Source organism: Calonectris borealis, chromosome 5, assembly GCF_964195595.1.
Source record: "Calonectris borealis chromosome 5, bCalBor7.hap1.2, whole genome shotgun sequence".
Lineage (NCBI taxonomy): Eukaryota > Metazoa > Chordata > Aves > Procellariiformes > Procellariidae > Calonectris > Calonectris borealis.
The window spans coordinates 39,406,609-39,432,937 of record NC_134316.1 but is presented as its reverse complement, the minus strand read 5'-3'; the positions used below and the strand labels follow the sequence as shown (position 1 = coordinate 39,432,937).

The 26,329-nt window shown below is 42.2% G+C and overlaps 1 protein-coding gene across 2 annotated transcripts in view; it reads right to left on the bottom strand.

Annotated features, from left to right (window-relative positions):
• SMOC1 (SPARC related modular calcium binding 1) overlaps positions 1-26,329 on the bottom strand; it is a 133,622-nt gene that overhangs the window by 78,789 nt on the left and 28,504 nt on the right. For both annotated transcript variants that reach the window (XM_075151954.1, XM_075151955.1), the window contains exons 2-3: positions 10,340-10,511; positions 2,875-2,987 (exon numbers count right to left, since the gene is read on the bottom strand). In XM_075151954.1, the coding sequence (XP_075008055.1) occupies positions 2,875-2,987; positions 10,340-10,511 (285 nt within the window). The remainder of the gene's footprint in view (positions 1-2,874; positions 2,988-10,339; positions 10,512-26,329) is intronic.

The window sequence follows — 26,329 nt, the reverse complement described above, 5'->3', positions numbered from 1 at the left end:
ACCTACTATGTATGCATCTACAAAAAAGGAGGCTTAGCTCAAGACCTGAAAGCAAGTCATCCACATCTTGAGTGAGTGCTATAACAATTAAGACCTTTGATATTCTAAATATATGCATGCATCTTTGTTTCCCCTTTGATCAGAATTTTTCTTCTACTCAAAATATTCCTCCAATAACAGTTACGTAGAAGGGGGGAAGTTGTTGAAAAAATTTCCCTAGCCAACTCTACATACAGGGTATACCTTGAAGCGTATGCATTTGCTTAGATTCTTGTTGGGATGGGGATTCAAGGTTGAAGAGCATGGTGAGTATTTCTCCTAGAAACTTCATTGAGAGATGCTGCTCTGTTCTTGACTTCCCAACTGAGATTTTGGAGTTTGGATGGAGCAACTTCCTGGGTACTGAACCAGAATAAACTAATAACAGTTCAGAGCTGACTTCAGCAAGGCCTCAGGGACTTCAAGAACTGGCCTACGCAGCTTCCCTGCGAGCAGAACCTGGGGGTGCCAATTCTCTGCACAAGAGATGCAGTATCCAAACCACCTCCACCAGATAAGATCTACTAATGAGTTGCTGGAAGCAAAAACCGTTTAGACCGTTCACCAAAATTCTAATTTTTATACATCCTTTTAAAATCAAAGTTTGATTAATTTGGACCAGAAGCTAAAAGAAATATTTGTCTCAAATGCAGGTTGAAACCAGTTAGCTTCCTCGGACATTGGTTTTCATTCACATCTTATGCAGGGACAGTGACCTTAAATGCTGCAATATAAATGATGAAGCTGGTTCCTGAGGTATGTGGAACATGGGGTATTTTTACGATCCAAGGAATGATATGAATTTCAGTTAATTCCAGCTACAAAGGGATCAGAGGCTTCCTTCATCATGCCAGGTAAAACAAAAGCATTTTAGTGTTCACAGATAGGCCTGAACAGAGGAAGAATGTGAACTATTGCTTGGCTGCCAGCTGAAAACAGTTTTTGTAAGCAGTTTCATGCTGCCCCTCCACTGGCAACCTACACTGGCCAGGGAATGTGCAGGAAGGAGGCCCAGCAACTGCTCTGCAATCCAGACACCGGTACCAACCTTCCAAATAAACCTGTCTGAAACAAAGCTTTATCAACTGCACTCTCAGTCCAGCTTATTAGGATAAAAATTTCACTTGCATCCCCTACTTTACTCTCCAAGACATCGATGGACAGCTGACAGACAACGGAAAGTCAGCTTTCTTTCCCCGTTTTTTCTTGAACTGTAAAGTTTAACACGGAACAGTTAGTTGGCCCACTGTGCTAGGTTTTATAAGTATTCCCCTCCAGTGCCAACATAACCTGAGCAGCTCTCAGGGTCTCAAAAATCAATTTCAACAATTGAGAGTAGGTAGACTGCAAGAAACTGCAGCCACCTTCTCACTTACCCCCACCTTCCCAAGATGGTCCACACTGTACACAAATATGATGCTGCTCCAAAGAAGTATGCAAAGTTGGCAGGATGGATAAAACTTTTCCCACTTCACCATTAAAAAGACAAAAACAAAACAAAAACACTCCCACACACCAGATAATGGGAGGGTAAGGCTGAGGGGGGGAATAAAAATTTTTGGTGGGTTATCACAAAAAAAATCTTTCCTCTCCCCTTCCCCCAGGCATCATAAAGTGTTTGAACCAACCCCAAAACGTTTTGTCTTTCTCATCTTTTTGAAGCCAATATTGATTATATTTTGGAATTATTTTTTTTACCTTCAAAAGACTTTGCAAACAATAACTAATGAATCCTAAAATTTCTCTGAGGCACAAGATCTCTAGAGCAGTGCTAGATACAGGGAAGCTAAGGCAAAAAAGTTGTGTGATTTACCTAAGTTCACAAAGTAGAGGTCATCAGGGTTGCAGGATTTTGGCTTCTGAGGTGCGTGCCAAACTGAGCAGACAGCGTACCCCTCCCACCTGTTAGGAAACTGCACATGAGCCATTTTTAACACCCAGTTCGATTAGCACTGGGACACTACTCACTATGCTAGTGGTAACAGAACCAAGTATCACTCTTCATTTCTACCCTGCCTCGGAAAACTACTCTTCCTCTCAAAATGTCCTTCATGAGGGCTTTCTTTTTGCCATAACTACTTCAACTTCTCTAGAATTCCGTAGGACCTTCACCAGTCCAACTATTTCTGAAGGATGCTCAGTGACCAGGACTGACTATTCCTTTTTCACAGATATTAAAGGCCAACAAACCGTAAGTCTCCTCTGCTACCCCTCCTGAGATAATTGCTTCTCAAGAGAAGCAGCATTATGAAAGAGTCTACAACCCCAGCACATCATTTAGTTCCAGCAAGTGAACAGTGAAGAATCAAAAACCCAAACAAAGCAGTTTCATCACCTCTCTGCCAGACCCCTAAACCATAATACAGGGCATAAAACAGGAAAGAGGAGTCTGTCACTGACAAGCACCCTGCAGATGGAAGAGGCTCAATAGACCACTCTCTTTTGCTGGGATAGATGAAGCACAGATAACAGCAGAAGCAGCTTGGTCCACCCTGTTCTGCGTGAGCCACAGCTTTCTTTGCAGCTCATCTTCAGGGAAAAATTGACCTCCTCTGCAACTTGTTTTTGTTTCTGTGCTATGCTGGAGGTTGATGCCATTTGTTTCTGTGCTACATTGGAGGTGGATGCCATTACATATGTACGTGTCTTTTATGGTATGGTGACCGAATAAAGTTTCCAGTTGGTTAAACAAGTCCCCAGGCTTTCAACACTTTCACCTGAGTAACTGAGTCAGAGTGTGCACCCATGCTACTATCATCACTTGGCTCATGCCTTAAGAGTGCGTCTCCTGCAGCCACTGGGAGCCTGGCTGAAGGAAGCCAATAGAAATTTTACCTGCGTGAATGATCCATCCTCATTGCATTCTGGAATGAAGACTGCTTCCTGGGGCTTCTTTGCCTGTTCCAGTGCTTGAGCCCTCTCTAATCGACACTTGCTTTGGCCAGCATCTACAAAGAGAAAAGCAAAACCCACTTAGATTGGAAACACCATTTGGCCTCTTCAAAACCTACCAGATGCACCACACAGCTGCGGAGGGAAAAAACACCAAACAAACAAATATAAGGCATCAAGGACCTACCTGCACATTAATGAGGCAGCTATAGAGTTAGCACTCACGATCCCAAAGACAAATATGAACCTAGACAATCAAACTAGCCAGTTAATGAAGAGCTGCCTAATTTCCTAGGCAATAGTTTTTATGGTCATCCAAGGGCTCTGGAAGCTTCTTCCAACAAGTGCTGGAGCACAATGTCCACACAGTGAAAGGCCTTCCCAAAGGGAGTTGTGTTTGTGTTAATATTAACAGTCTGAAACTGGATGGCTGAGTATAAGCCAAGTAATTCAGGCCCACAAGTGAGCAATATGGAAGAAGGGATGGCCCCAGCAAAGCTTCTTCTCTGAGCAACTCTCCCAGTAAGATGCTAAAATAACCACCCAGCCACCTCAATTTCCACCTTTGTGTGGTTCAGATAAGGTAGATATGCCATTGCCTGTGCTTTCCTGAAACCCAGCTTCTACATCTAGTCCCAGTGCTCAGAGCCAGGTGTGCATTATACCTTCTCATATCAGTTACTCACTTTGCTGCCTAGAAAAAACATTGCTCTGCAAGCAGAGCTTGAAGGGGTTAAGATCTCAGCTCTGCACTTACTTCAGATGATGGCAGCATGTAGCATAACCTTAACCCCTTCGAGGTCCACCTCACTCTTACAGACCGTAGACCCAGATAAGCCTAACACTGATGACTGATGGGTCAAAGAGGAGAGTTCTGCCCTGCAGAGATACAGATTGACTCAGTGTTTACATTTAAAAACATGATGTCTAACAGTACTGCTGTTCAGTCTAGAAAGAGAAGAAAAACAGCAAACATCTGTTTCCATGGGACTCTGACACAGAGTCACCTGTGTCAGTGTGCACCTTCTTCCTTTTCCCATGAATCCACTGACTGAAAGATTTTCAGGGCAGAAACTGCAAAATCTAATCATCAGAATCTTTCAGTAGCACCACAGAGAGTGATCAAGGTTGAATCCCCATTCTACCAGGCACAGAAATCACATTGGTTAACAAAAAAATTCCACTGGATCCCTGAAGATCCCATATTCTGCTTCACAGATCACATGAACTTCGACAATGGAATCACTAATACCAGCACTGAATTAGAAAGCCAGTCTGGATTCTCAGATCAGCTGAATTCACATTGCATGGCAATAGAAGCGATTTCCATCTAACCATATCTAGGTGCAGAAACCAATGACAATGCTGTAAATAGTTTTGATAGAGACATAAACCAAAGCTTTCAAGCTGAGTACTTTATTTACACAACTGATGACTCAAGAGACTGTTTCCGGTTTGCCAACACAGTTTCATTTTAAACATATCACATTACTCCCCCAGAAGGATTTCACAAGTCATCTGAAATTACGGAAATCAAACCCTTCTCTTTGGAAAAAGTCATTATTCAGAGCAATAGCATTCAGCACAGATGCCTGTAGCTTAGGCACTGGGTTACAAAGCAAGAGTGCCTATATCAACTCTGCCACTGACCCACTGAGTGACTACAAGTCGGTCACCTCACCTCCCTATGACCTTGTGTCTCTTCATGATCCTACATCACTCTCATCTTTAGACTCTACTTTGTGGGGTGTTGGCACAATACCCTTAGCACATGGAGCTTTGACCTCAGGTGGACCTATTATGAGCTTGTATAAAGAGCAAGATTGTTACTCACAGAATGAAAAGACTTTCTTGAATAAAATTTAGACTGAATTTAGAGAAGCAGGTGGGTTTTTTCTCTAATTAGCCATGACATAACCTCTAAGCTGGAATTTCCTTTTTTCCCCCCTGCTTGCCAAAGTGACCAGATGATCAGACCTTGCTTGCACACCTCCACTGGAGGACAGTCCTGCCACCAGTACTGACCCTTCCAACACATGCTCATTCTTTCAGCTGAAAAGGAAGCACTGGCAATGCTGTTAACTGGAACACCTAACTATCACCTGCAGATCTCCTATTCAAGCTTAAGAGTCTAATCTTGCTTGGCATGACATAGGACATTATTACAAAACCAGATGGTGTAGCTGCACCTTCTGTTTTATAGCTAGCTGTCTGACTAAAAACACCTTCAAGTTCTGCTTCACAGGAGACAACTAAGTAGCAAAAAAAATCAGCATAGATTATGCAGAACTGCACGTATAAGGAAATAAAAAGAGTTGCGAATTTCTCACGTGACAATCAAAGCACAGATTCACAAATGAAAGTGTGTTTTCTAGTCTTTCCATCTGAGGATACCGGACTGCAGACAAGCATATCTGGTTCGCCTCCCGAACATAAAACAGAAACGTAAAGCTTTTCCACATAGCATCTACTTTAGTGCTGGCACACTCACAACTACATGACTGAAACTGGATGCTTCACCACATTTTGTGGTATCCCCTGTAGTACAAATACTTTAGGAGTCCAGGCAGAAGGGAGACTAACTCAGAGCTTTGTCCAATTTGTCTAACGAGCAGACAAACGTGCACACAATCAAGCCCTTACTGTAAGAAGATGATAATATAAACATGTTACTGCTGAGGTGACTATGTCCCTCCTGGCAATTTTAACTGGCCTTTGTAGATTGAACTCTCTACTACCACCCAGTAGACCACACTGCATAGCACACCACTGCATAGCACACCACTACACCACAGCGTTTAAGAGCTCATCGTTGTTGCAGCACCCTCTTTTGCAATTCAACCCGTGGCTCAAGTGATATCTCTTCACAAATTGCTGATGAAGTGCAGAGGAGACAGACAATTTTTCTCCTGTTCATGAACACTCAGCCCTAATTACTTCTCCCATCCTCCCTCATCGATTTCCAAAGGTCATGTCAGTCCTTTTAAAGCCTTGACTTGGAACAACCACCTATATACCATGCTGGCTGGAGAGGTGTGTGCATATCGCTATCTTTTTTGTCTGTCGTTTCACAGTTCAGTTCCAGTAAAAACAGTGCCTTTAATATCAACATTTACCAGTTTGTTTTTAAAAGGACTGTCAATCCTTCTCTTCCTCACTCCACAGGCTGGTATTTTTATAATGTTTGCATCAACATGTGATTTCACTGGGATGACTTCACCTTGCTATTTTTGCTTTGTTAATTAGAAAATGTAAAATATTACATAAGTGCCAAGTGTTAAAAAGTAGCTGCCAAATAGCTCACCCCAAATAAGATGCATTACAAATTTCACTAAAGCCTGATGGTTATGATGTAGATTCATATACCCTATTCTGCATTTTGATTGTTTACCTGAGTGTTTCAGCACTTTTTCTTCCCTCTTCTTAAAAATGTTCTCTGGAGTATCAAACGCCAAGCTTATAAAACAGAATGGCATTAATGCATTCCAGTTTCACAGTCCAGACAGACTAAATAGGACCTTCTCCCCTCCCTTACATAAGGTGAAAAACCAAAACAGGATGACTTTTTTAAAAGAAGAGTTGGTTAATAATTTGACTTTAAATATCTTCAAACTTAGGACAGATCTACTGCAGCTCAGACAGCTGCTTTTTAAAGAAAATTCATTCTCGAGTTGGTAGCTGGCAACTAGGAGATTGTGAACTACAAGTGATGTTTTTGACATCTGTGGTCTAATCTGCAGAATGCAGGTGCACATAATTTTGGATTGTGCAATGAAATTGGCTAGTTACCATGGTTGATCTTATCCATGAACAGTTTATTCAAATGAGACCACCGTGTCCCTCATAATACACACAGTGCACTCCTGAATAGGCCCCAAGAATTCCAGCATCCTCTCTTCAACAGGCAGAGGCAGTTTTGACACCACACAATATCATGGTACAAAGACCCAAGCTATCCTAATAATACAAAATAAAAAGTCTCCAGGCATCCATATAACACTAGCAGCAAATCTATATGCTGCAACCACAAAAATCTAGCTTTTTAATTCTCCTTTGTTTTTATCAAAAGCTCAAAGGGCAAAAATTGATCCAAGCAGCTTTTGAACTATTTCTAGTTCCATTAAGTAACTGTCTCACATACAGGCCAGGTCCCCACCAGACATGAAGCAGTTCAGCTACACCGAAGTCAGCAGATTCATACACATTTACTGCAGCCAATGATCTGTGTCTTTGCATAAAACAGGCAAAAATGGAACCTAAGCAAACTACAAAAACATGGCAATCTGGCCCACAGGGTGTCAATCATTCTCCACTCTCCCCATTGTTTTCCACTTCATTTCTGACAAGTCCTACATCTGCAATCTCCAACCTCTTTCCTTTCGTGCTGGCATGCTTTGCTCCTTCTTTGATACCCACATACCATTTCTAGTCCAGAGTTCCCTAACTTAATTGGAGCATACCTAAAAACACGCTTAAATTTGCAAAGTGATTGAAAGTCCCATTTCAGATTTTATTGACTAACTGCTGCCAAGGAGAGACCCACTTTATTCTCCCTTGACTAAGAATAAGAAAGTTCAAAGACAAAACACATGGATCTAGCAAGTGGACTAAAAAAAAAAAGTGTGATTTCAAAATATCATCTCCTGTCCAACGAGAACAGTAGGTAGAGGAGAAAGATTACCCTCAAACAACCCATCACCATTCAGAAGGAGACCTTCCTTTCCAGCACATTAGCCAAAAGTTGTGTTTATCCAGGTGTCCCAGGAGATGGGCTGAAGAGCCCTGTTACAATTCCCAGAAGTAACTTACAGACAGGTTCATTCTACACAGTGATTTGTGATCTAAGAACAAGCTCTATATCAGCAGACTTTCAAAACCAACCATTATAAATCTAAAGGGAAGGTTTTAGAACATTCCCACCCCCTTTTTTCTTTTTTTTTTTTAATTAAATAGGCCAAGCAAGTTCCTAGAAACCAACCAGTTAACATAGGACTTAAATGTGTTTTAAGCCACAGATATCCAATACACCCTAACAATCACTGCTTAATCTTGACAGCTTGCCAAGACTCATGTAACAAGTATTTGTCCTTCATCCCTGCAAAGTTTTGAGGCAGAACTCTTAGTTGATATCAGATCTTAAGATGCCTGCTGACAAAAGATCCAGGTAGGAGTGCTTGGCTGTGTATTTTACGCACAGCTACGCCATCTGGAAATATTCTCTGGAATCTCATCAACGAGGCTCCATTTGTCATGGATGCCATAGTTTGATCACTTTAAGCTACTCCTGACTTTTAACCCTTTGTGATGTGTGAGTGAGGGTTCGGAGGGAGTTCAGATAATTTAGCACTGAAGGAATTTCATTGAAAAGCACATGAGGAAGCTAGCAAGGAACAAGAGCTGAATAAGAGGTATAGTTCCTAAAGGGCTGGCAAGATTTCATCTTTTAAGGTCCTTAGCTTCTTGAGAGAGAGCAGAGAGCTAAGCTGAATCAAAAAGGTTCTGTGCTCACTAAGGAAACCATTCTGCTTGCCTTGGCACAAGCACAGTTCAAGTTATCGGCATATGACATTGGAAACCTCTGGTAATCTGGGGTGCAGAACTATGCCTTGCTGTCCACAATTTACTTCCTCTTTTCCTTATTTTAGTTACCTGGGCTTTCCCCCCCCCCCTCAGAGAAGGAGGCACAAGTTAGAATTGCTCATTTCATAAGGATAAGTTCTTGGATACGGTATCTATCACAATTGCATGTGACTGGGCTCGATGGCCCATGGGATCCCTTCCAGTTCTATAGGAGTTCCTCTGAAGAGCATCTCTGTCATGCAGAAGGAATGACGGCTGTTCAGGGTAAACCTGGTGCCCTACTGCAGCAGTAGAAGGTGCTCGAACACTGCTGGTGATACCTTCCTTTGTGCGAGTACAGGATACAGACCTGGCCAACCACCCGTAGCTAGGCACACCTGTCTCGCAGCTGTCTGTAGTTGCCAAGAACAGTGATCTTTATGCACAACTAGAAGTCATATTCCTAATGCGACTGGAAAAAGAAAATACCTTTCAATAGCAGCACACGTGGAAATTACCAGCAAGGTTAAATTTGAATGTGATAGTTAAAAGAATATTCCTACTTCCTAGGGATTCATGGGAGTGTTAGTGGGTTAAAAGCAAGACTTGCAGTTGTCAAACACTAGCAGGTTATTAGGTACTGTAGAGTATCACAGGGTAAAAGGAAAAAGGAAAGGAGAACGTGAGTAGTTTCAGCTAAACATTTCAGTTGTGTCTGAGAGAGCAGAAAGGAAAGTATACTTTACCTGTGCTTAAGACAAAAAAAGTCCTTAGTTACTTCTTTGGGACTCTTTGCAATCACAATATACATTAGGCTGTGTAGTTCTGCAATCAACATTTTCTCCACCTCCAGAAACAGACACTTTTGCATATGGATGTACCACATTTCAGATCCCATGTTTTACGTGACTGAACAGTGACAGTTTATATGCCAGTATCAGCCATGAAGTTGCTTATCTAAGCCACTCCGCTCAAGTGATGAAAGCAAAAGCAGGACTCCCACCCTACCACTTCTTATTGTGATACTCAAAAATGCATCACTTGGAAGAACAGTCCAACTGCTTCTTGGGCCCTGGGAAGAAAGCTTCTGGGTTTCCAATACTCAGAAAGCAGCATGATTCAAAGGCCTTTTTCTATGCTATGGGAGAGAAGCTACCATAAAGCAACCCAGCAGTGGCGAGGGGAAAAAAAAAAAAATCATACAAGTAAGCTTTTTTCTAATGAGAAACTGCTTAAAAGAGAGCAATATTTGAGGTCATGCTCATAATTCACATACACTATAAAGTTTATCAATACATTGAAAAGGGATTTCCATTTTAGAACAAGTAATTCTGACAAAAATACATTTTTATAATATTAAAAAAGCCTTCATAAACAAAAGTCAGGCTTAAACATATGTCTATTTATCCTTCCACAGAGATTTTAATGAGTTTCTCCTGTCACTTTAACCAATTGCTAAAAACATCTGTGCCATCTGCCCTCTGAGTCAATTGTGCTCTCAGAAAATGCACTCAACTTGATTTTTCACTTCACTGCAGAAGCAAACTATTTGTGTGAGCAAGGAAGATATCTTCTTTCAGGATTTGATTTTGCATTTCCATTGGGCCAGCTCCTTCTGCTCTGCAGACACATATTTTGGCCCTTTTTCAGTGATATCTCTGGCTCCTTTGCCTTCTTTCATTGATAATTTGACCTAAACGCAGACTCAGATACCCATGCTCACATGAATGCACAATTTCAATCAGATTACTCACAGAGCATGGTACTAAACTCAAGGGTCTAAGAATACAGTTTCTTAGGAGGTAGGACTCCCAATTCCTCCCCTCAAAGGCATTTGAAATCTACCTACCTTTGCACCGGCCGCGGTGTGTCACGCTCAGACTTGACTCCCGGCATTTGGCTCTCTGGTAGTCACACATTGACTCGTACGTTCTGCCGTCAGAGGCACACAGGGGTTTGGACTGGGACCTGGAGCAATGCAGGTTACACTGAGGGTCTCTGTCACGGTCGCTTATTAAAAACTGAAGGAAGTGAAAAAAGGAGGGAGGGAGAAAAAAAATTGTTTGGTTTGGTTTCCCAAAACAGAGCACAGTGTATTTTGGTTTTATGACAATAGCAATATGGTCTATAATGCAGTTTAAGCTGCCTACCAAAGCTGACTTTGCCTGAAGGGAACTTCAAATGAAACACGTACATCTTTAAAAAAAAATTAAGGGTCTTTGCCATTCCATTTTCTTTAATAGAACGGAAACATTACTCACTCTGCCTCACCTCTGAAAACATAAGATGTGCAAAGCCAAACACAACCCACACGGGAAGGGCAACACTGAGTCACAACAGCCCAGCTTGCCCAGCGCCCTGCTACAAACAGTATCTGGTACTAGACAATTTTAGTCAGAGGTGCAAGAAACTTATCACCGAGGTCGGAGGAACACAAGTAACCTATCAAGATTGGCCTTGGTAGTTGAACCATGGATGTGGCCAGCTTTATATCACCAGTTATTTGGTTTTTTTTAAAGCACTAATGTCATCTGTGGATACACCTGCAACAGCATACCTGCACAGTCCCAAAGCCACGTTTTGTTCCTTCCCAATGAAATCCTGCCCAGCTGGCAATTGCATTCCATGCATCCCACAGTCTAACTGCACACTATGTGAAAAGCTATTTCCTTTCAGAAGTTTGAATTTGTCATCTTTCTGAATACCTCTTCTTCCCGAGCGTTCAGTTCAGATGCAGCCCGTTTTGTACAAACATGGCACTCCTTTCTTGTCAGAAAATGTGAACAAACCTAGCCTCCCAATTCCTTGCCCAGAAGACGTCCTCCATACCACGATCACTGCTATGTCCCTCCTCTGAAGACAGCATGGCTTCTGCCTTATCTTTTGGAGATAATGCACATGAATGGGTCCCCATTTTCTGTCCGGTTGTTCCCTGCAAATCCCAACATCTGGCAGTTTACTGAGCTGTACTCTGAGCTGCCTATAGGGATACCCAGGTCTCTTTCCCAAGTTCATACTGTCTTCCTGAGGACCCCGACTGCCCATCCTCTTTCCATAACTGGAAGAGTTTCACCATGATATGATAGTAGCAGCCCTTTTCATTTCCCAAGCTACCCTGCTTAGCAGTTAGTCAGTTAGACCTTTAACCATTATCCAAATGCAACCACCTGCTCACAGGAAGATTTCAGAGGACTCTTGAAACAAGTCCCATGAGGACTAAGCAAAGAAAAGGGAAGTTAAACCTGCCTTGCACTTCCCCTTCCCAAGCTCCCATCTCTTAAGCCTCTCGCAAGCCCGGGGGGGACCAGAGTTGCTCTCTAATACTCCAATATCCCAGCTTGCTGTCAAAGCAGTTATGAGCTCGCAGTTCAGAGCTGGCTGGCAAGTGGGCACTGACTGACACCCTGCCTGCGCGCACAAAGCCACGGCTCTCCAAGTGTGTTGATAGCTGGATGCCTTACAGGGAAGTGTGAGTCATTGCCATAATCACCTTGGTGTTACAGTTGCCTACAAAGCTGTCTGCTCTATGCTTTGAGGTTAAAGCTGTTGAAAAAAAACATTGCCTGAAGCCTAGTTTGGGTTGGTTTTTAACCACTCTAGGAACATGCATCTCTGAAATTTGTTTTTTGACATTTAAAAAAAATTTTTCACCCCCTTTCTCTCCCCAATTAAATGAGATTAAAAACAATTGAGAAGTTGCATATTTTCATATAAAAACATATTAGCTCTGTACTGCTGGATCTTTTGAAGACTCATGCATTACTAAAAACCCTATTTAAACATGACAGCTGCGAAAAGTAAGCAACGTCTGCACTTGTTTTAATTTGGGTGGGGCAAACTTTTTTTTAAAATCTCATCTGTCAGAGACTTGCCAAAATCTGTAACAGCACAGAGATTTTAAAATGTTTTTGTTCCTTTTCTGCAACACTTTCTATAACCTGACAACACCTGTTCCAAATGGGAAATTGGAAAATTTAAAACTGAAGGCAATTTTAAGTGGTTTATAGAGACCTGGACTAGACTATAAAAACACTGTAAAGCTGGACCAGATTTTTGCCCAGTTCTTGTCAGGGGTTGGACTATCACAAGTTAGCTTGGAATTGCTCTGGCTACAGTAATGTCTTTCTGTGGGCCCCGAGGTGCAAAGATCACCAGTGACTGTAAACATACAGCAAAAAGCAGCAGACTGAAGATGCTGAAGCTCCCTCCCAGCGTGTCAGAGATCCTGAAAGACTGGCAAGGCTTTTCAGCTGTCTGTATAAACAGACTTTAAAAGCAGAGCTGCCTGGTAGCACAGTATGGTGCACATACAGCTATTAAATATTCAGTTAAACACAGAAGTCATTCTGATTTAGAAGGAACACATGCATCTGCCATTTATCACAACTTTGAGGGCTTGAGCTACTGGCATGAAACTTTTTGCAAATTCCTTGTGTCAGAAGCCAAGTTCCACAGATCAGAGTTATCCAGAGGTGCACCAAAAAAAAGCTAGAATACCAGTTCCCAGCACCAAACCATATGATGAACTTATTGAAAACTCAGCTTGTATCATGAAAACTCACCTAAGCCTTCTGCAGCCTGTACCAAAATACTTAGTACAGAGGGCCCTTGCAGGCCAGGAACGCCCCTCCTTCCAGAAAGGGCATCTCTGAAGAATAGAAAGTCCTTCTCAGGGCTGACAAATGAGCTAAGCCTAAAGCTATGGAACAGCTTTCCTCCGGTGCCTCCTCGCAGAGGGATGGAGAAGAACAGCTCGGCATTGATTAATTATGAGGGCCTGAGGAAACATGCAGAGTGCCCCAATGCAGTCTATGAAGTTCTTGCCTATCCAAATTAAGCCAAGAACCACCTTATAAAAAAAAAAAAATCAAAGCCTTTTTAGCATTTGTAATTTGGATTACAGTAGGGAGCCCACACAGCATGTTAGGTGCTTTCCAGACACTGAAGATGCCACACCTGCCTTGCCAAAAAAGTTTATGGTTTACGTAGTTGCACAAGATGGTGCTTGTTTTGTTCGGCTAGATTATAATTGTAAAAGTCTGCATTAATTTCCAGAAGGATCCAGGATTACGCCTGTCTGATCAGGGTCCTTCTCATGTGATCAGACAGCACTGCCAGAAAGGCTGGATCTCCTGGAGATATTACTGAAGGGCTTCAAAAATTCCCTCTTACAGTAGGACACCTGCTCCACTGTAGCTCAGAGCCCTTGCCTTTGCTCAACAGCCCTGCCAGCTTTCAGGTAGTAAAAATGGTGGTTCTTTGTCCTGTTTCTAGCTGGTAAGCGTTCATGCTACAGAAGTGGTCATCAACACAGACTATCCAGAAACATTTAACATACTAGCTGTTTGGAGTGTCCATCCCCTCCTGCCCAGCACAGAGAGTTTTGTTTCTAGCATTTTGCCCATCCGAGAGCATGACAACTGCCCTCCCTTGTAAGCAGCCTCAGCCACTTGAAGAAGAAAAACACTGGATGAATGTTGAAATAAGTGTCTGCCCATGGGGAGAGCACTCGAATCTATCATTTTAACAGCTACAACTACAATTCTTAAGTTGTTCCCAGTTCTTTATCCCCACTTCGAGCAAGCAGGCATCCCTTTTCCAAGAAGCACAGCCCTGCTCCAAAAGAGCACCTCGGTCACTGCAGGAGATACTGCTGAGCCAGGCAGAGGGCTCTGAGCAATGTGCACCAGGTGCCCTGACGCCCAGCTACCAACCCTCCGAGGCAGTAACATGATTCTCTGGTCCCTTCAGGGGAAGGGTAGCAAGAGAAAGTATCCTGCCTTTAACACCAAATGTCCTATCATGACCCTTGAAGCTCAAAGCAAAGCTTGATGTCCTAACAGCTTCAGGACACTCACACAAACAGGCTTTGCAAACCACAGAATCAACTCACAGAGCAGCGCTTGGTGCTGTACACACAGACACACAACGTGAACAGATCTGGACTCAGGGAAAAAGTAACCCTGCAAACATGTGCAGCACCAGCAGGTTTCCAAGCTTCATCTAGAAAGAAGAGGGAAATAATTATCTTAGCTCTGAGATTTCTCAAAGCCTCTTCTGGATATCTGTGTTCCCATTTGTTTCAGAACAGACTACATCCAAAACAAATGGGACTGGAGATAGTGTCACTGGCTTATCAGTTCTTTTCTCTCCTCCCTTTTCCTCCACGACAGAAGAACTACTAAAAGCAGAACTAAAAACAACAACAAAAAACCCACACACAACCCACACACACAAATAAACGCAAAATCCCACAAAAAAAACCCCACAAAAATTATCAGGAACAATCTGTTTTCGAGGGAAATGTTAAAATTGACTGGATTGCAAATGGGATCCCTTGAATGTAGACTCAATACTAAAATAAGCATAAGTAACACTAGTATTAGACAACAGTATTTGTATTTTCATAGCATTTGCCTACATTAAGGGAGCCTGCACAGCTCCTACACCAGTCAGTTTGAGTCCCTGCCCTAAAGAGCTTCCAGTTCAATGCAGCTCTCAGAGCATCCTTTTATGTCAAATGTTGTATCTGTGTAAGGACATAAACCTCCTCCTTCAGCAAATACATTTACACAGGTGCTTGCAGAAACCACTTCCCAAACTACTTTCTGCCTCTTCAGACTTGAAAAGAAAAAGGAAAGATAAGAGGTCAGAATGAAGTTAACTTTGCCAACAAAGCATATCTGTTCTTTTTCTCCACACCTCAACACCACTGCTGACAAACAACAAACACTGATTAAAGGGTTTTTAATGCCTGTGAAGGAAAGCAGACTCCCTGCAGCTGCACAGCAGCTGGGAACACTTGTGTTATTTAGCAGAGAAAGGTCTGACCCCACAAGTGAAAATGAGCTTGGTGGTCACTCATTCTATTCACCATCTGGGTACATTATAAGCACAAACAGAACAGCACAGCCCTTTGTGATGGAGGTAACGAGAAATAGCCAAGGCATTGCAGTACCAGAGTAACATGCTTTAGCAAGGCTTCAGGGGAAAGAGGGAGCAAGGGACACAAGTGACATGAACATGAAAAAGTAGAAGTCTATTAAGAAACAAATCTACAAGACAAGAGTCCACTACAAATCAAAACAGAGGTGCCTCCACTGTTTAGCGGCTTCGCTTCTGATTAGTACTGCAGGCTGCTGCCTAACAAAACTGAGGAACAGAGAGATCAAGAAAACAGCACATGCAATGCCTTACCCCTGTTTTGGCAGACTTCAAGTTTGAAGACCCTTGGAATACATTTTTGGAAAAAGTGATCGATCTAGGTATGTTCATATGGCACAGATCACCCACCCATTTGTCTAAGCACTCAGACTGGCCCGTCTTAAGTACAAATGAGCGAGTCCTTCCCGGGGAGAATTCCCCAGGAAAACTATACCATTTTATACATTAGAGGAGACCATAAACTTCTGGACATTTTTGTTACTGTTGGAAAGCATCATTTCACATTTCCTAGTTTTAATCTCACAGATTTATGCCTTGGTTTCAGGCTCCAAACTGGTGGAACCAGCCATACTGGAGGCAGAGCTGGAGCCAAGTCCCAGTTTTAATCACGGCTAGACTCTCAGCCCCATGGCAGGTTGCCTACAGGGCGCAAGGACTTCAACCATGGGTTTGGGACTTCAGCCAAGTTTCCCGCCATGGAACCAGAAGCCTAGCAGGCCTCAAAGGTGTCAAAGATCCTACTCTAAGCCAGAGACCCAAAATGCTTGGCCTCTAGAAATACAAAGAGAAAATTCAAGCGCCTTAGAAACTCTGGCAGAGATGGGACTGTCAGGGCTTGCAGTCTTCAACGTGCAGAAAGATACCAACCAGCCAGAACCACCACACCTCCCAACAGCTGACCAGGGTGTCCAGCCTCTGTCCTGAAAGTACCCATGCAGCCTCAGAACCCATCTAGTGAAAAAGGCTTTTGAAGTGAGCTTCCTGGGAAGTCTGTTGTGTTTTGGGGCAGGGAGAGGAAGAGATTGATTTATTTTAATATTCCCTTTTTGGAAATGCCCCCAAATTTGTATTTCACTCACATCTGGACAACTTTGGTTTAAGAATATGTTTTTAAAGCAAAGTTTCTTGAAGTCCAGTCCTTGTGTGTGTGTTTTCTAGCATCCTACAGTTTTATACCGAGACTTAAGGTTTTCCCAACAAATTTTAGAAAGGCACAGCACTTTCCCCAGACAGGAGGGACTTACGAGAAGGATATTGTAATACTTTTATTCCTTGAGTCATCCCACCTGCAAAGTGAAGAGTCTAGCCTAAGTTAAAGCACCACTTATGTTTCAACCCCAGGCCCCCAGCTGTGCAAACAAGAATGGGTTCAAAGCACACAGCCTGTGCTTGAGGTTGGGGAAGGCTGGGCAAACATATGGGATCACATCACAAAGCAGGCAAATGCTAGATGTATTTGTATGAGTTGCATTCAAGACAGTTTTCTTCCCTTACTGGCTAGAAACCTCATTTTTCTACAGTGATTCTCCTTTCCCCCACCATCCTCCCTCAATCTTTGTTTTGTGTACGACACTACAATGAAGGAGAGCACTTAAGTATTGTGCTTCACCTGCTCGATGACTTCTACCTAGGAAATACTATGGTTTTCTTCACAAACTCATCCCCAAACATGATGCAGCAGTTGTGCTCTGCTTTTACAAGATGAGGTACTAGACCCAAAGAAGTTGCTTAACGGCATATTTGAAGAGCCCACCTATGACAAATGGTTCAGGAGAAACCCTTAGAATCTAACCTCATCCCAGAGAAGCTCTATTGGGTTTTTTGTTGGTGTGTTTTGGTTTCTAAACAGAAAAAGAAAAAGCCATTGCAGTCAGGGAGTGAACTTTTAAAATTATATCTCTTTTTTGCTTTCGAGGTGCAAGTTTATGCAAGTGCTTAACTACACTTGACTTGTGGGAAGGAAAATGCCAGAGACATCAAGGACAAGAAGTTTATTCCAGATTTTAAAATAATCCCTTTTCCCATAGAATTTTTATCCACATGCCTGTATCACCTTTATAAAAACTGACTTCAATTTTATAAACATCAAGTTTGTTTAAGTGTCTCATAAGTTGTACCACAGATCAGTATACCGATTAACTGAACAGAGGAGGAAACCAAAACTCTAAAACACAAAATAGAAATTTCAGCTCAAGTCTCACATTTCTAACACATGACTTCTAAACCTTTCTAGTAAGTTTGGCAATATTAAGGTAGAGACTGATTTAATTCCTTTGAAATAACATTACTTCAGCTTCTGTCAAAGCTCACTCTCCTACTCGGATTATTCTTGCAGCCAAGATGACATGTAAGCCTAGAACAAACTTGAGATTAAATTTAATTTGTCAAACACATTGACAAGGGAAGGCATGTTTAACTTGGACTATTTCTTTTCTTTAGCTTTGCTACTATACATGTTGAACCAGATAGAAAATCCAGATGTATGCATAGTCAGGCAATGAACTTCTTATCCCCAAAAAAATGACAGCAAAACTTCCATTGACATAAGAGGTGGAATCTTGTCTTTAGTAAACTGTATTGTTTAATAACCTGATCCAGTCTTTCTGGTTTAGGGAGTCCTCTGCTTATTCAGCACAACTTGAAAACAAACTCAAAACATCCTTCTGTGTAACTTATGCCAAGTTAATCTCCTTGGAGTAACCATATCCCTTACTTTAGTTTGTCATAATGACAGTTGAGGCTGTTGTTCTCCCCTAGCAAATGTAGCAGGATTACAACTTTGTGCTGTCACTCGAAGGTGAGAAGTCAGCTATTCCATTGTAATGGGATATGTTTTCCTCAAAAGAAGCTCTCAGGAAAGCAGAAGGGTTGAAATAATGTCAGGTGTATACTTTAACAAAGGACAGTATCTCAAGCAAGATTTCCAGGAAGAGTGATATCTATCCTTACACAAATGCTATCATGTTGAATGCTTTAAGCCATCACATGTGTTCTTCATGATCTGGAGCAAACCCTCTTGGCCCTGATTCTCTTGAATCATGGAGGAGACTGAAGTACATGCTTTCTTACCCTCCACTGTATAAACCACTAAAAGTCAGTTCCAGGATTTGTGGAGTTCTGTGCACTCACATGGGAAGTTTAGCCACATACAGAAAGTGGCTATGAAAGAATACTTTCTTGAGCCTGTTTTCCCCCTTGTACTACCTTCAGTAGGACTGGCTATGCAGTCAGCCTAGGAAAGCTTCTTCCCCATTTACAAGAGCTTGGAGTACTGCAGACAGAATGGGCAAGCTGTGGGGCCATCAGTTCTGAGCTCTTGAAGTGTTAAAGATGGAAGTTTACCTAATTAGATCCAGCTGTGTAATCCACAGTAATCTTCCCCTTCACCTATAATAGTTCCTTTCTAATAATTCCACTAGAACCTTTCTGGGGCCTATCACTGCTCAAGAACAACAGTGCAAGACCCTTCCCTTGAAGTTGTCTCAAAATTTCTACTAATGCGAGGTTGCCAACATTACAGTAATACCTTTCAGTATGCTGTAATGAACAGCATAACACTTCTTCCTTGTTTCAAAGGGCAGAAGAGTCTTGATATCAAATAAGCTTCTCACAGAAGTCTTTGCTATGTAGAGCAGGGATGGATACACATTAACTGCAAGCATGGTTGATTACAACCAAGTTTTGCTGAAGCATTCTTAAATGAATACTCTGTTCGATGAAGTACAAATTCTCTGTCGACTTTCCATCAGTAGCCTGATAGCTATAAAGGGCTTTCCTTTAAATCTAAAGCCCTTAAAATTTGGCTTCATCACCTGACATCAACTCATCCAGACACTCTCCTCTTAAGCACCTTCTCATGCTGTCTTTCTCTCAAGAGCTCAAAGTACTTTGCCCTTTCCTGCCACAGTGTTATTGCTGAAGAGCAGGGCACCTACTTTAAGTGGAGTCTCCAAGTCAGTTGATAAGCTTTCTAAACATCCCAAACTGGCAAGAAGATAAAAACCACATTTTCTCCTCCCATCACTCATTCTCCCCAATAAAACAAAACCTTCTGTACATGCCAGAGACTGCCCACTGCAAAAAGTGGATATCAAGTCTTACCAAAGACGGCTTTGAAACCCCCTGAACACTGTCTCCTAGGTGAGTGCCATCAATTCCCTTTAGCATGCATACAAGGCACATTACATAAGCACACACAGCAAAACAGATACAACTCAGCTTACATCAAGCCAGATATCCTTTCCCCACTGTCTAGTCTACACCATAGCCAGTGTCTCCCTTCAGTCACAGCCATATGTATTAGACTATTACTGTAAACAAGGCAGGTGTATGAAAAGAACTCCAATCTCTGGAACTGCTCTACTCTGCTAGAAGATCATCACATGAGCAGACGTGATGATTAAATGTCATTTACAAACACAGTTTGGCAGCCATATCTTCAGAGTTGAGCTCCAATGGAAATACAACTGAAAAAAGGCACTCCTTAGACCACAAATGTTTTGTTCTTGATCTTCCAGGATGGAAAATGCCGCTCATTAAAACTCCATAGCTCTACAAGTTTCAGTCCTTCTTAAATCAATTCTTCTAAAATGCTGAAAGAGGCATTCAAATTGAAGCTGGCATCCAGCCTTCATTATGGTTGTTGTTACTGTTGCCAACAGCAGAACCAAGAAGTAGATATTAGAAATAGCTGAGCTCATTAGTTCAAAACCCAGCAAGGGCTGGCTGCCCATCAGTAGAGGTTATACCTGAATGCCAAGACTGAAATTCCATTGCACAGGAGGGATATTAAAAAAGGAGGTACTGTGAACATTAAAGGACTCGCTTTTCTTAACTATATTCTTACCCCTACATGATCCAAAGACAATGATTAACCAAAGATAACTCTCAGGGGAAGATGGCTGGATCAGGGGCTTCTCCCCATTTCATTTGACTTTACATGTACTATCATCAACACTTCAGTGTCAAAGCTTCTGAAGCACTATTACTACTTCTGTCTGGGGACATAACTATCTTGACATGTCCCCTCTATAGGCTTACCTTGCCATCTCCAGAGAGATGTTCAGAGTTGGGTTCTGGCCCCATCAGCTACACAGAGTAATAAAGGAAGTTGCCCTTTTTACTCTATTACTCCTCTGAAGTGTCAAAGACAATGAAATTGAAGAAGAAAAAAGACAAGAATTTCACCTTGTTCATACATAATATCATGTTCCCATATTAAATACAGAGTAGCTCATGTTGCCAATATTGTGAAAGCAGCAGCTTTGTCACATTCATGGCTAACATTATTCCAGCACTCTTAAAAAGAAAGGGTCTTTTCCTAATATCATAGAGGTTGTGTTATTCCTGGACTTTTAGCCTATGAATTAAGAGGCCACAATAAAGACATATTATCATTAGCAGAAGTATTAACTGTTCAGTTAATAGCTATGAGGTACTCTTCGCTCCCCCTACAAAACACTGCAGTAGTGATGTCCACTTACCAACACATCCAGCTATTTGACACTAAGATCACATGTGTCTGATCTGCAGACAGATAGTTTCAGAGACTCAACTTTGTAGAAGTCAAATGACAACACTCAAAGACACCATTTAGAAATCTTAACTCTTGCTTCAGCAGGCCAGCAGAGACTCTTCAGAATAGGCCTCTAGTAGGGTGCTTTTGTCATCATAAGGATCCCAGGCTTGGCTTCTTAACACTCACTGCTTCGAGAGCCAAACCCACCTTGGTGGATTCTACAGTGACACAGACACATGAAGTCTAAGGCAAGTTTTAAATTCAGAACAAAAAAAAAAAAGTCCAGCTAACCAAGAAAAGAAATATGCCAGCTAGAGCAAGAGGGAAAGAATCAGGAAAGGAGGTATGTAACAGAACTGAAACTCCTGTCAAAAGTCAGAAAAAATAAACTTTTCCTCCTATTCCCTAAGGGAAAGAGTCATTGTGTCATTACTTTGTTCTGCAGTTCTGTTTGCATTGTATTTTACAGTGTTTACAATAATTCTCATCTTTCTACTTACATTTAAACCAAACGCTTCCCTCAGTTTCGTAGGGGTAACCACCCGCAGAGTTTAGCCCTTTGTACGAATTAAGTGCTGGACAACGCTTCTTTGGACTGTAAGGCAGTCAAAGCTTTCTGGGACAGCACTGGCAGTAGCAGAGAAGCTTTCACCCCTACTAAAGTCTTTCTGGATCACAAGTGAAAGAACCTGCTGTGCATAGAAGGCTCAGGATATGAACTTCAGTTCTGCTAGTATGAAACTAACTCTTTGGTCCCCGCTCCCACCTCAAAAAAAGTCACTTAACATGACTATCTAAATTATGATAAAAACCTTTCCATAACAGACAAAATGCATATACTGGTTGCTTCAGAAGTTGGAAGAGCTACAGAGAGACAGTTCTAAGATAAAATGCTTGTGTGAGGCAAGACTGAAGGATCCTTGTTAGCTGCACCATGGTTAGCTTTAATGCCATCAACTGCTGTCAGCAACAGACAACATTCGGAGAAGTGTTACTGTATACACAGAAGAGTAAATACATTTTTCCGATTTATGCAGAAGGATTCCTTTACAGTAGTTACATGTGTCTGTCTTCAAAGCTGCAGCAGTAACCTAGCTGCTGACTGCTGAACTTGAAAGAAAAAAAAAAAAACAGGTCAAGCATCACTACAGCACTGCCATTTACTGCAAAGTCAAACTTAGGCAACATCACTTCAAACTAGCAAGTTGTTAGTGTGCAAGGTTTTCTAGCCTAGTCAAGTAGAGTTCACATGCCTTGGGAGTAAGATGTTACATTTTATCACTATTGCTGAAGTACCCAGCAATATTACTATTACTCTAGCATGAAAACCTGTTTTAGCATGAAAATCTGTTTACACAGGTCACGAGTATTTTCCATACTGAAGCGACAGACGTGGTTTGTATGATGTTCCCAGCAGAACCCTTCCCACTGAGATCTACAAGGAATCATTTAGTTTGGAAAATACCTTTAAGATCAGAGTCCAACCATTAAGCTAACACTACCAAGTCCACCACTAAACCATGTCCCTAAGCACCACATCTCCACGTCTTTTAAAGACCTCCCAGGATGGTGAGTCAACCACTTCTCAGGGCAGCCTGTTCCAATGCTGACAACCCTTTCGGTGAAGAAATTTTTCCTAATATCCAGTCTAAACCTCCCCTGGCACAACTTGAGGCCATTTCCTCTCGTCCTATCGCTTGTTACTTGGCAGAAGAGACCAACACCCACCTCGCTACAACCTCCCTTCAGGTAGCTGTAGAGAGCGATAAGGTCTCCCCTCAGCCTCCTCTCCTCCAGGCTAAACAACCCCAGTTCCCTCAGCCGCTCCTCATAAGACCTGTGCTCCAGGCCCTTCTCCAGCTTCACTGCCCTTCTCTGGACACGCTCCAGCACCTCAATGTCTTTCTTGTAGTGAGGGGGAACATCACTAAGCTGTCAGGGTGGCTGCTAATGAGGTCTGCAGTTTTTAATATGTAGAAGGGGAAGCAAGGACAGGGGTGTCTTCAAAAGAAACATTTACAGGTGTCTTGATGCTGCCCCAGGTTGTTGGTATGAGTTTCCCCAGGAAGATACAAAATTCCTTTCCCGTCAAAGCACTTCCCTTCCCCCCTCCCATGTTATACATACATTTTAATCCCCACATGCAAGCAGAAAGATGTCAGTCACTGATCTTCATACAGGCTGTTCACTCTCTCAGGTTGACAGCTTTTTCACAACATTTTGTACTACAGAACTGTTTATTTTAGTGTGTTTACTTTCAACTTGCAGAAAGGGTGATTCCAGCTACACTGAACTATTCTTCACATTTTTGGTGAGGAGCTGCAGAATACTCACGTTGATTCCTTGTTGCTAGAGGCAGACATGCTTTCCTTATTTTCTGTGGAAATAAGTTTTAGAGCATTTCTAATTCTACAGTATTTCACCTTAAACACAAGTGAAGTTAACTTTCATTGTCACCAAGACCCTTGCAGTTAAAGGCCATCCAAGCCAGTGGTGTATCTTCATACATGAGCCATTCAGTCCAGGACTGACAGCTTTCCATACAAGTAGCCACCTCTAGTCCAAATTCACACAGCATTCCCCAGGTTAACTTTCCGCCAGTTGCACTCACTGGGGTTCTGGAAGTGCTCAGCTAACTTTGTGCTGCAATTTGTATGTGTCTCTCTAGTGGAAGCTAAAAAAAAAAATCTAACATACATATTGGTCTATTTTTGCTGACTGCCTCCCTGAAGGGAGCAGGGTATCAGTCTTAATATAAGCAAATACAAGACCTTTGCACAATAAATCTTTGACACAGATAATTGGAAAGATTATTGCAGTCTCTCATCTTCCTTTTCAGGGCATGTTATTGAGAAAGCTGTGGCAAAACAGCTGTGGCTTTATCTGGATTCTTCAGATTTTCTGGATCTCTTTCTGTCTGGTCTAAGACCTGGCCTCAGTACAAACACATACTCAGGCTCAATGGTCAGACTTCTCACAGTGGACAAAGACCAAACTGACATTTTTAGTTGACAGACTTAAAGCAGGCTGTGATACCAGCTTCCACATACAGTTTTTTGTGACTGCTTCAGACTATGAAGAGTAAGTAGTACTCATATCATCACCACATCTGGAAGAATACAGTGAGCTTCTGCAGAGGATTAAGCAGTTTTCTTTCTTCATACCTTCTACAGCCTAAGAGGCTGCTGGGCCTGATCTCATCTGAAGGAATTTGGGGTCAGAAAGAGAAGAGATTCCTCTTCTCATTGGAGAATATTGCCCACCTTTCCAGCAGCCTAGACTATGGCCTATAAGAAGATGAGGCCAGGAAGAAGTGGCACCAGTAGGAAGGGTCAGAAAAAGCAAAACTTGCTTTATCACTGAATAGCACAACTGAAGGGTAGGCTGCTTACTGCTCGTGTGAGGGGATAGCAGGCAAGCTAATGCATTGGCAGGGAACAAGGGAGATGAAGTACCAGTAACCACTTCTCCCCATCCACCTACAGCCATGTAGGAATTACAGCAGGCATTTCTCCTGATCCAAACAAGACCACACTAGCAAATCACGCTCCCTCACCCTGCTCAAATGTAAGCCTCAGGAGAGCTCTAGTCACTATAGCTAAAGTGCTGCAGACCCCAGTTGAGGTTTGTTTAAAAATAGGTAGATAGATAGCAACAATGAAGGCCTAGACTGTGGTGGTTGGCAGCCACCCTCCAAAAAGCAGCTCAGCGCTATCTAAATATTAAGACTAGTGGCAGCAGCATCCAGGGCAACCCGCTCTCAGTGGGCTTTTGGTTGAGGAGGAGCCTGTTCTGGAGCGAAAGGCCCTTCTTTCCCCTCCCCTGAGCTCAGCAACTTCAAGCTGAAGAGTTATCCCAAGCACTAGCTGTCTTAGCAAACATTGAGAAGTCCTAGTTTCACCTAAAAAAAAAAGTCTTGACATGCTGAATCATGTATCATCCCACTTCTTACGGCTTTTTGGTCCATACGAGCAGGCAAGAGATAATTGGAGGGGGAATCAAGTTTAAGAAATCCAGGGAAATTCCACCTTACAAATAGGAAGGGAAGGGTTAGAAAAAACTGATTTTATATTGTTTGATAGGACTCCAGGCAGACACTAAGTCAGCTTAGGTCAACTGTGACCCAAGAGGAAATACCTGTTTTGATTTAAAAAATTGGGCTGACAGTCACATTAAAACTGGTTTTATAGGTGCATGAGAAATGGCTGTGTACCTGGCCTAGCTGTAAGATTTCATGGACCTCTGAAAATTAAAGATGTGGCCACCAGTAAAGATTCCAGCCTAATTCTGTCTGAATCAGCTTGCTTATCGTTGTCAATCCTGATTTTGTGATGACTGTCTGCTCCACACATTTCTCCAGTCAAGTCTCTTTGTAAGCAGACACTCGTAGTTTCTCACTCTTACGTGCCCACTCATTGTCTTTGCTCCTTTTTAATTCCAATCCTCTTAAGATACAAAGAGGTCTTACACATTTAATCAGCTCTCTTCCAGTACCTACTTGGAAAATACTGAAACCTTTGAGAAAACATTAAAGCCAAGAAGAGTCATCACTGCTCCTCCCAGCTGAAGTTTGCCAGTTCTTGCACACAGAAAGACCACTCCTATAATTGGCTTTGAAAGACTTTTTTCCTTTAGCAATTACGTTAACATCTTACATATACAAATATTGTTACCAGCTCATGCACCAGGCATCTTCTTCCCAGGTTCATTCCCATCCCTCATCACTGTTCCAGCTCCTCCCCTCCCATTTTCAACTTGTCCAGCTTCCTAGACCTTTTCTCTCTTCCCAGTACCAGTTACAAACCCATACAACTTCATCAGCCAATTTCTCATTTCTCAAAAAAACTAATTATACTCAGTAATCCAGCTCTGTCACTGGATACTATTTCAGTCCTCTGTTACAGCTCAAGTACCAGCATATTCCTCTGTTTTCACAGGACTTCTGACTCTAGACTACAGAGAAATAAGTCAGTTGAATGTTGCCCTGGTTTTGATCCATGAAGCCAGATGACAAATTTTAAGTCTTGAAAGCAGATTTTATTCCTATTAGTTTTCAGTGACAGAGCAAGATAAGCGTGGCCTAGTTTCCTATTGCTAACAAGCCCCTGGATATCACATAGCTGTTGGCCACGGGGCAGTGAAGCAGTAGCTCAGTTTCTTGCAAAGATCTTTTAAAAGCACCAGACTACAGTTACACTTGGGTATCAAGACAGTGCCAAGAAAGCATTAGCATTACCTAAAATAAAGGCAGAGTGGAAAAGAGCAAGAAAGAAATGCAAATTCAAATTATCCTTAAGAAAATACAAACCATCTGAAAACAATACTAAGTTGTCCTGTAGAGAATCCATCTCTGGATTCAGCTACCTTCCCGCTGGG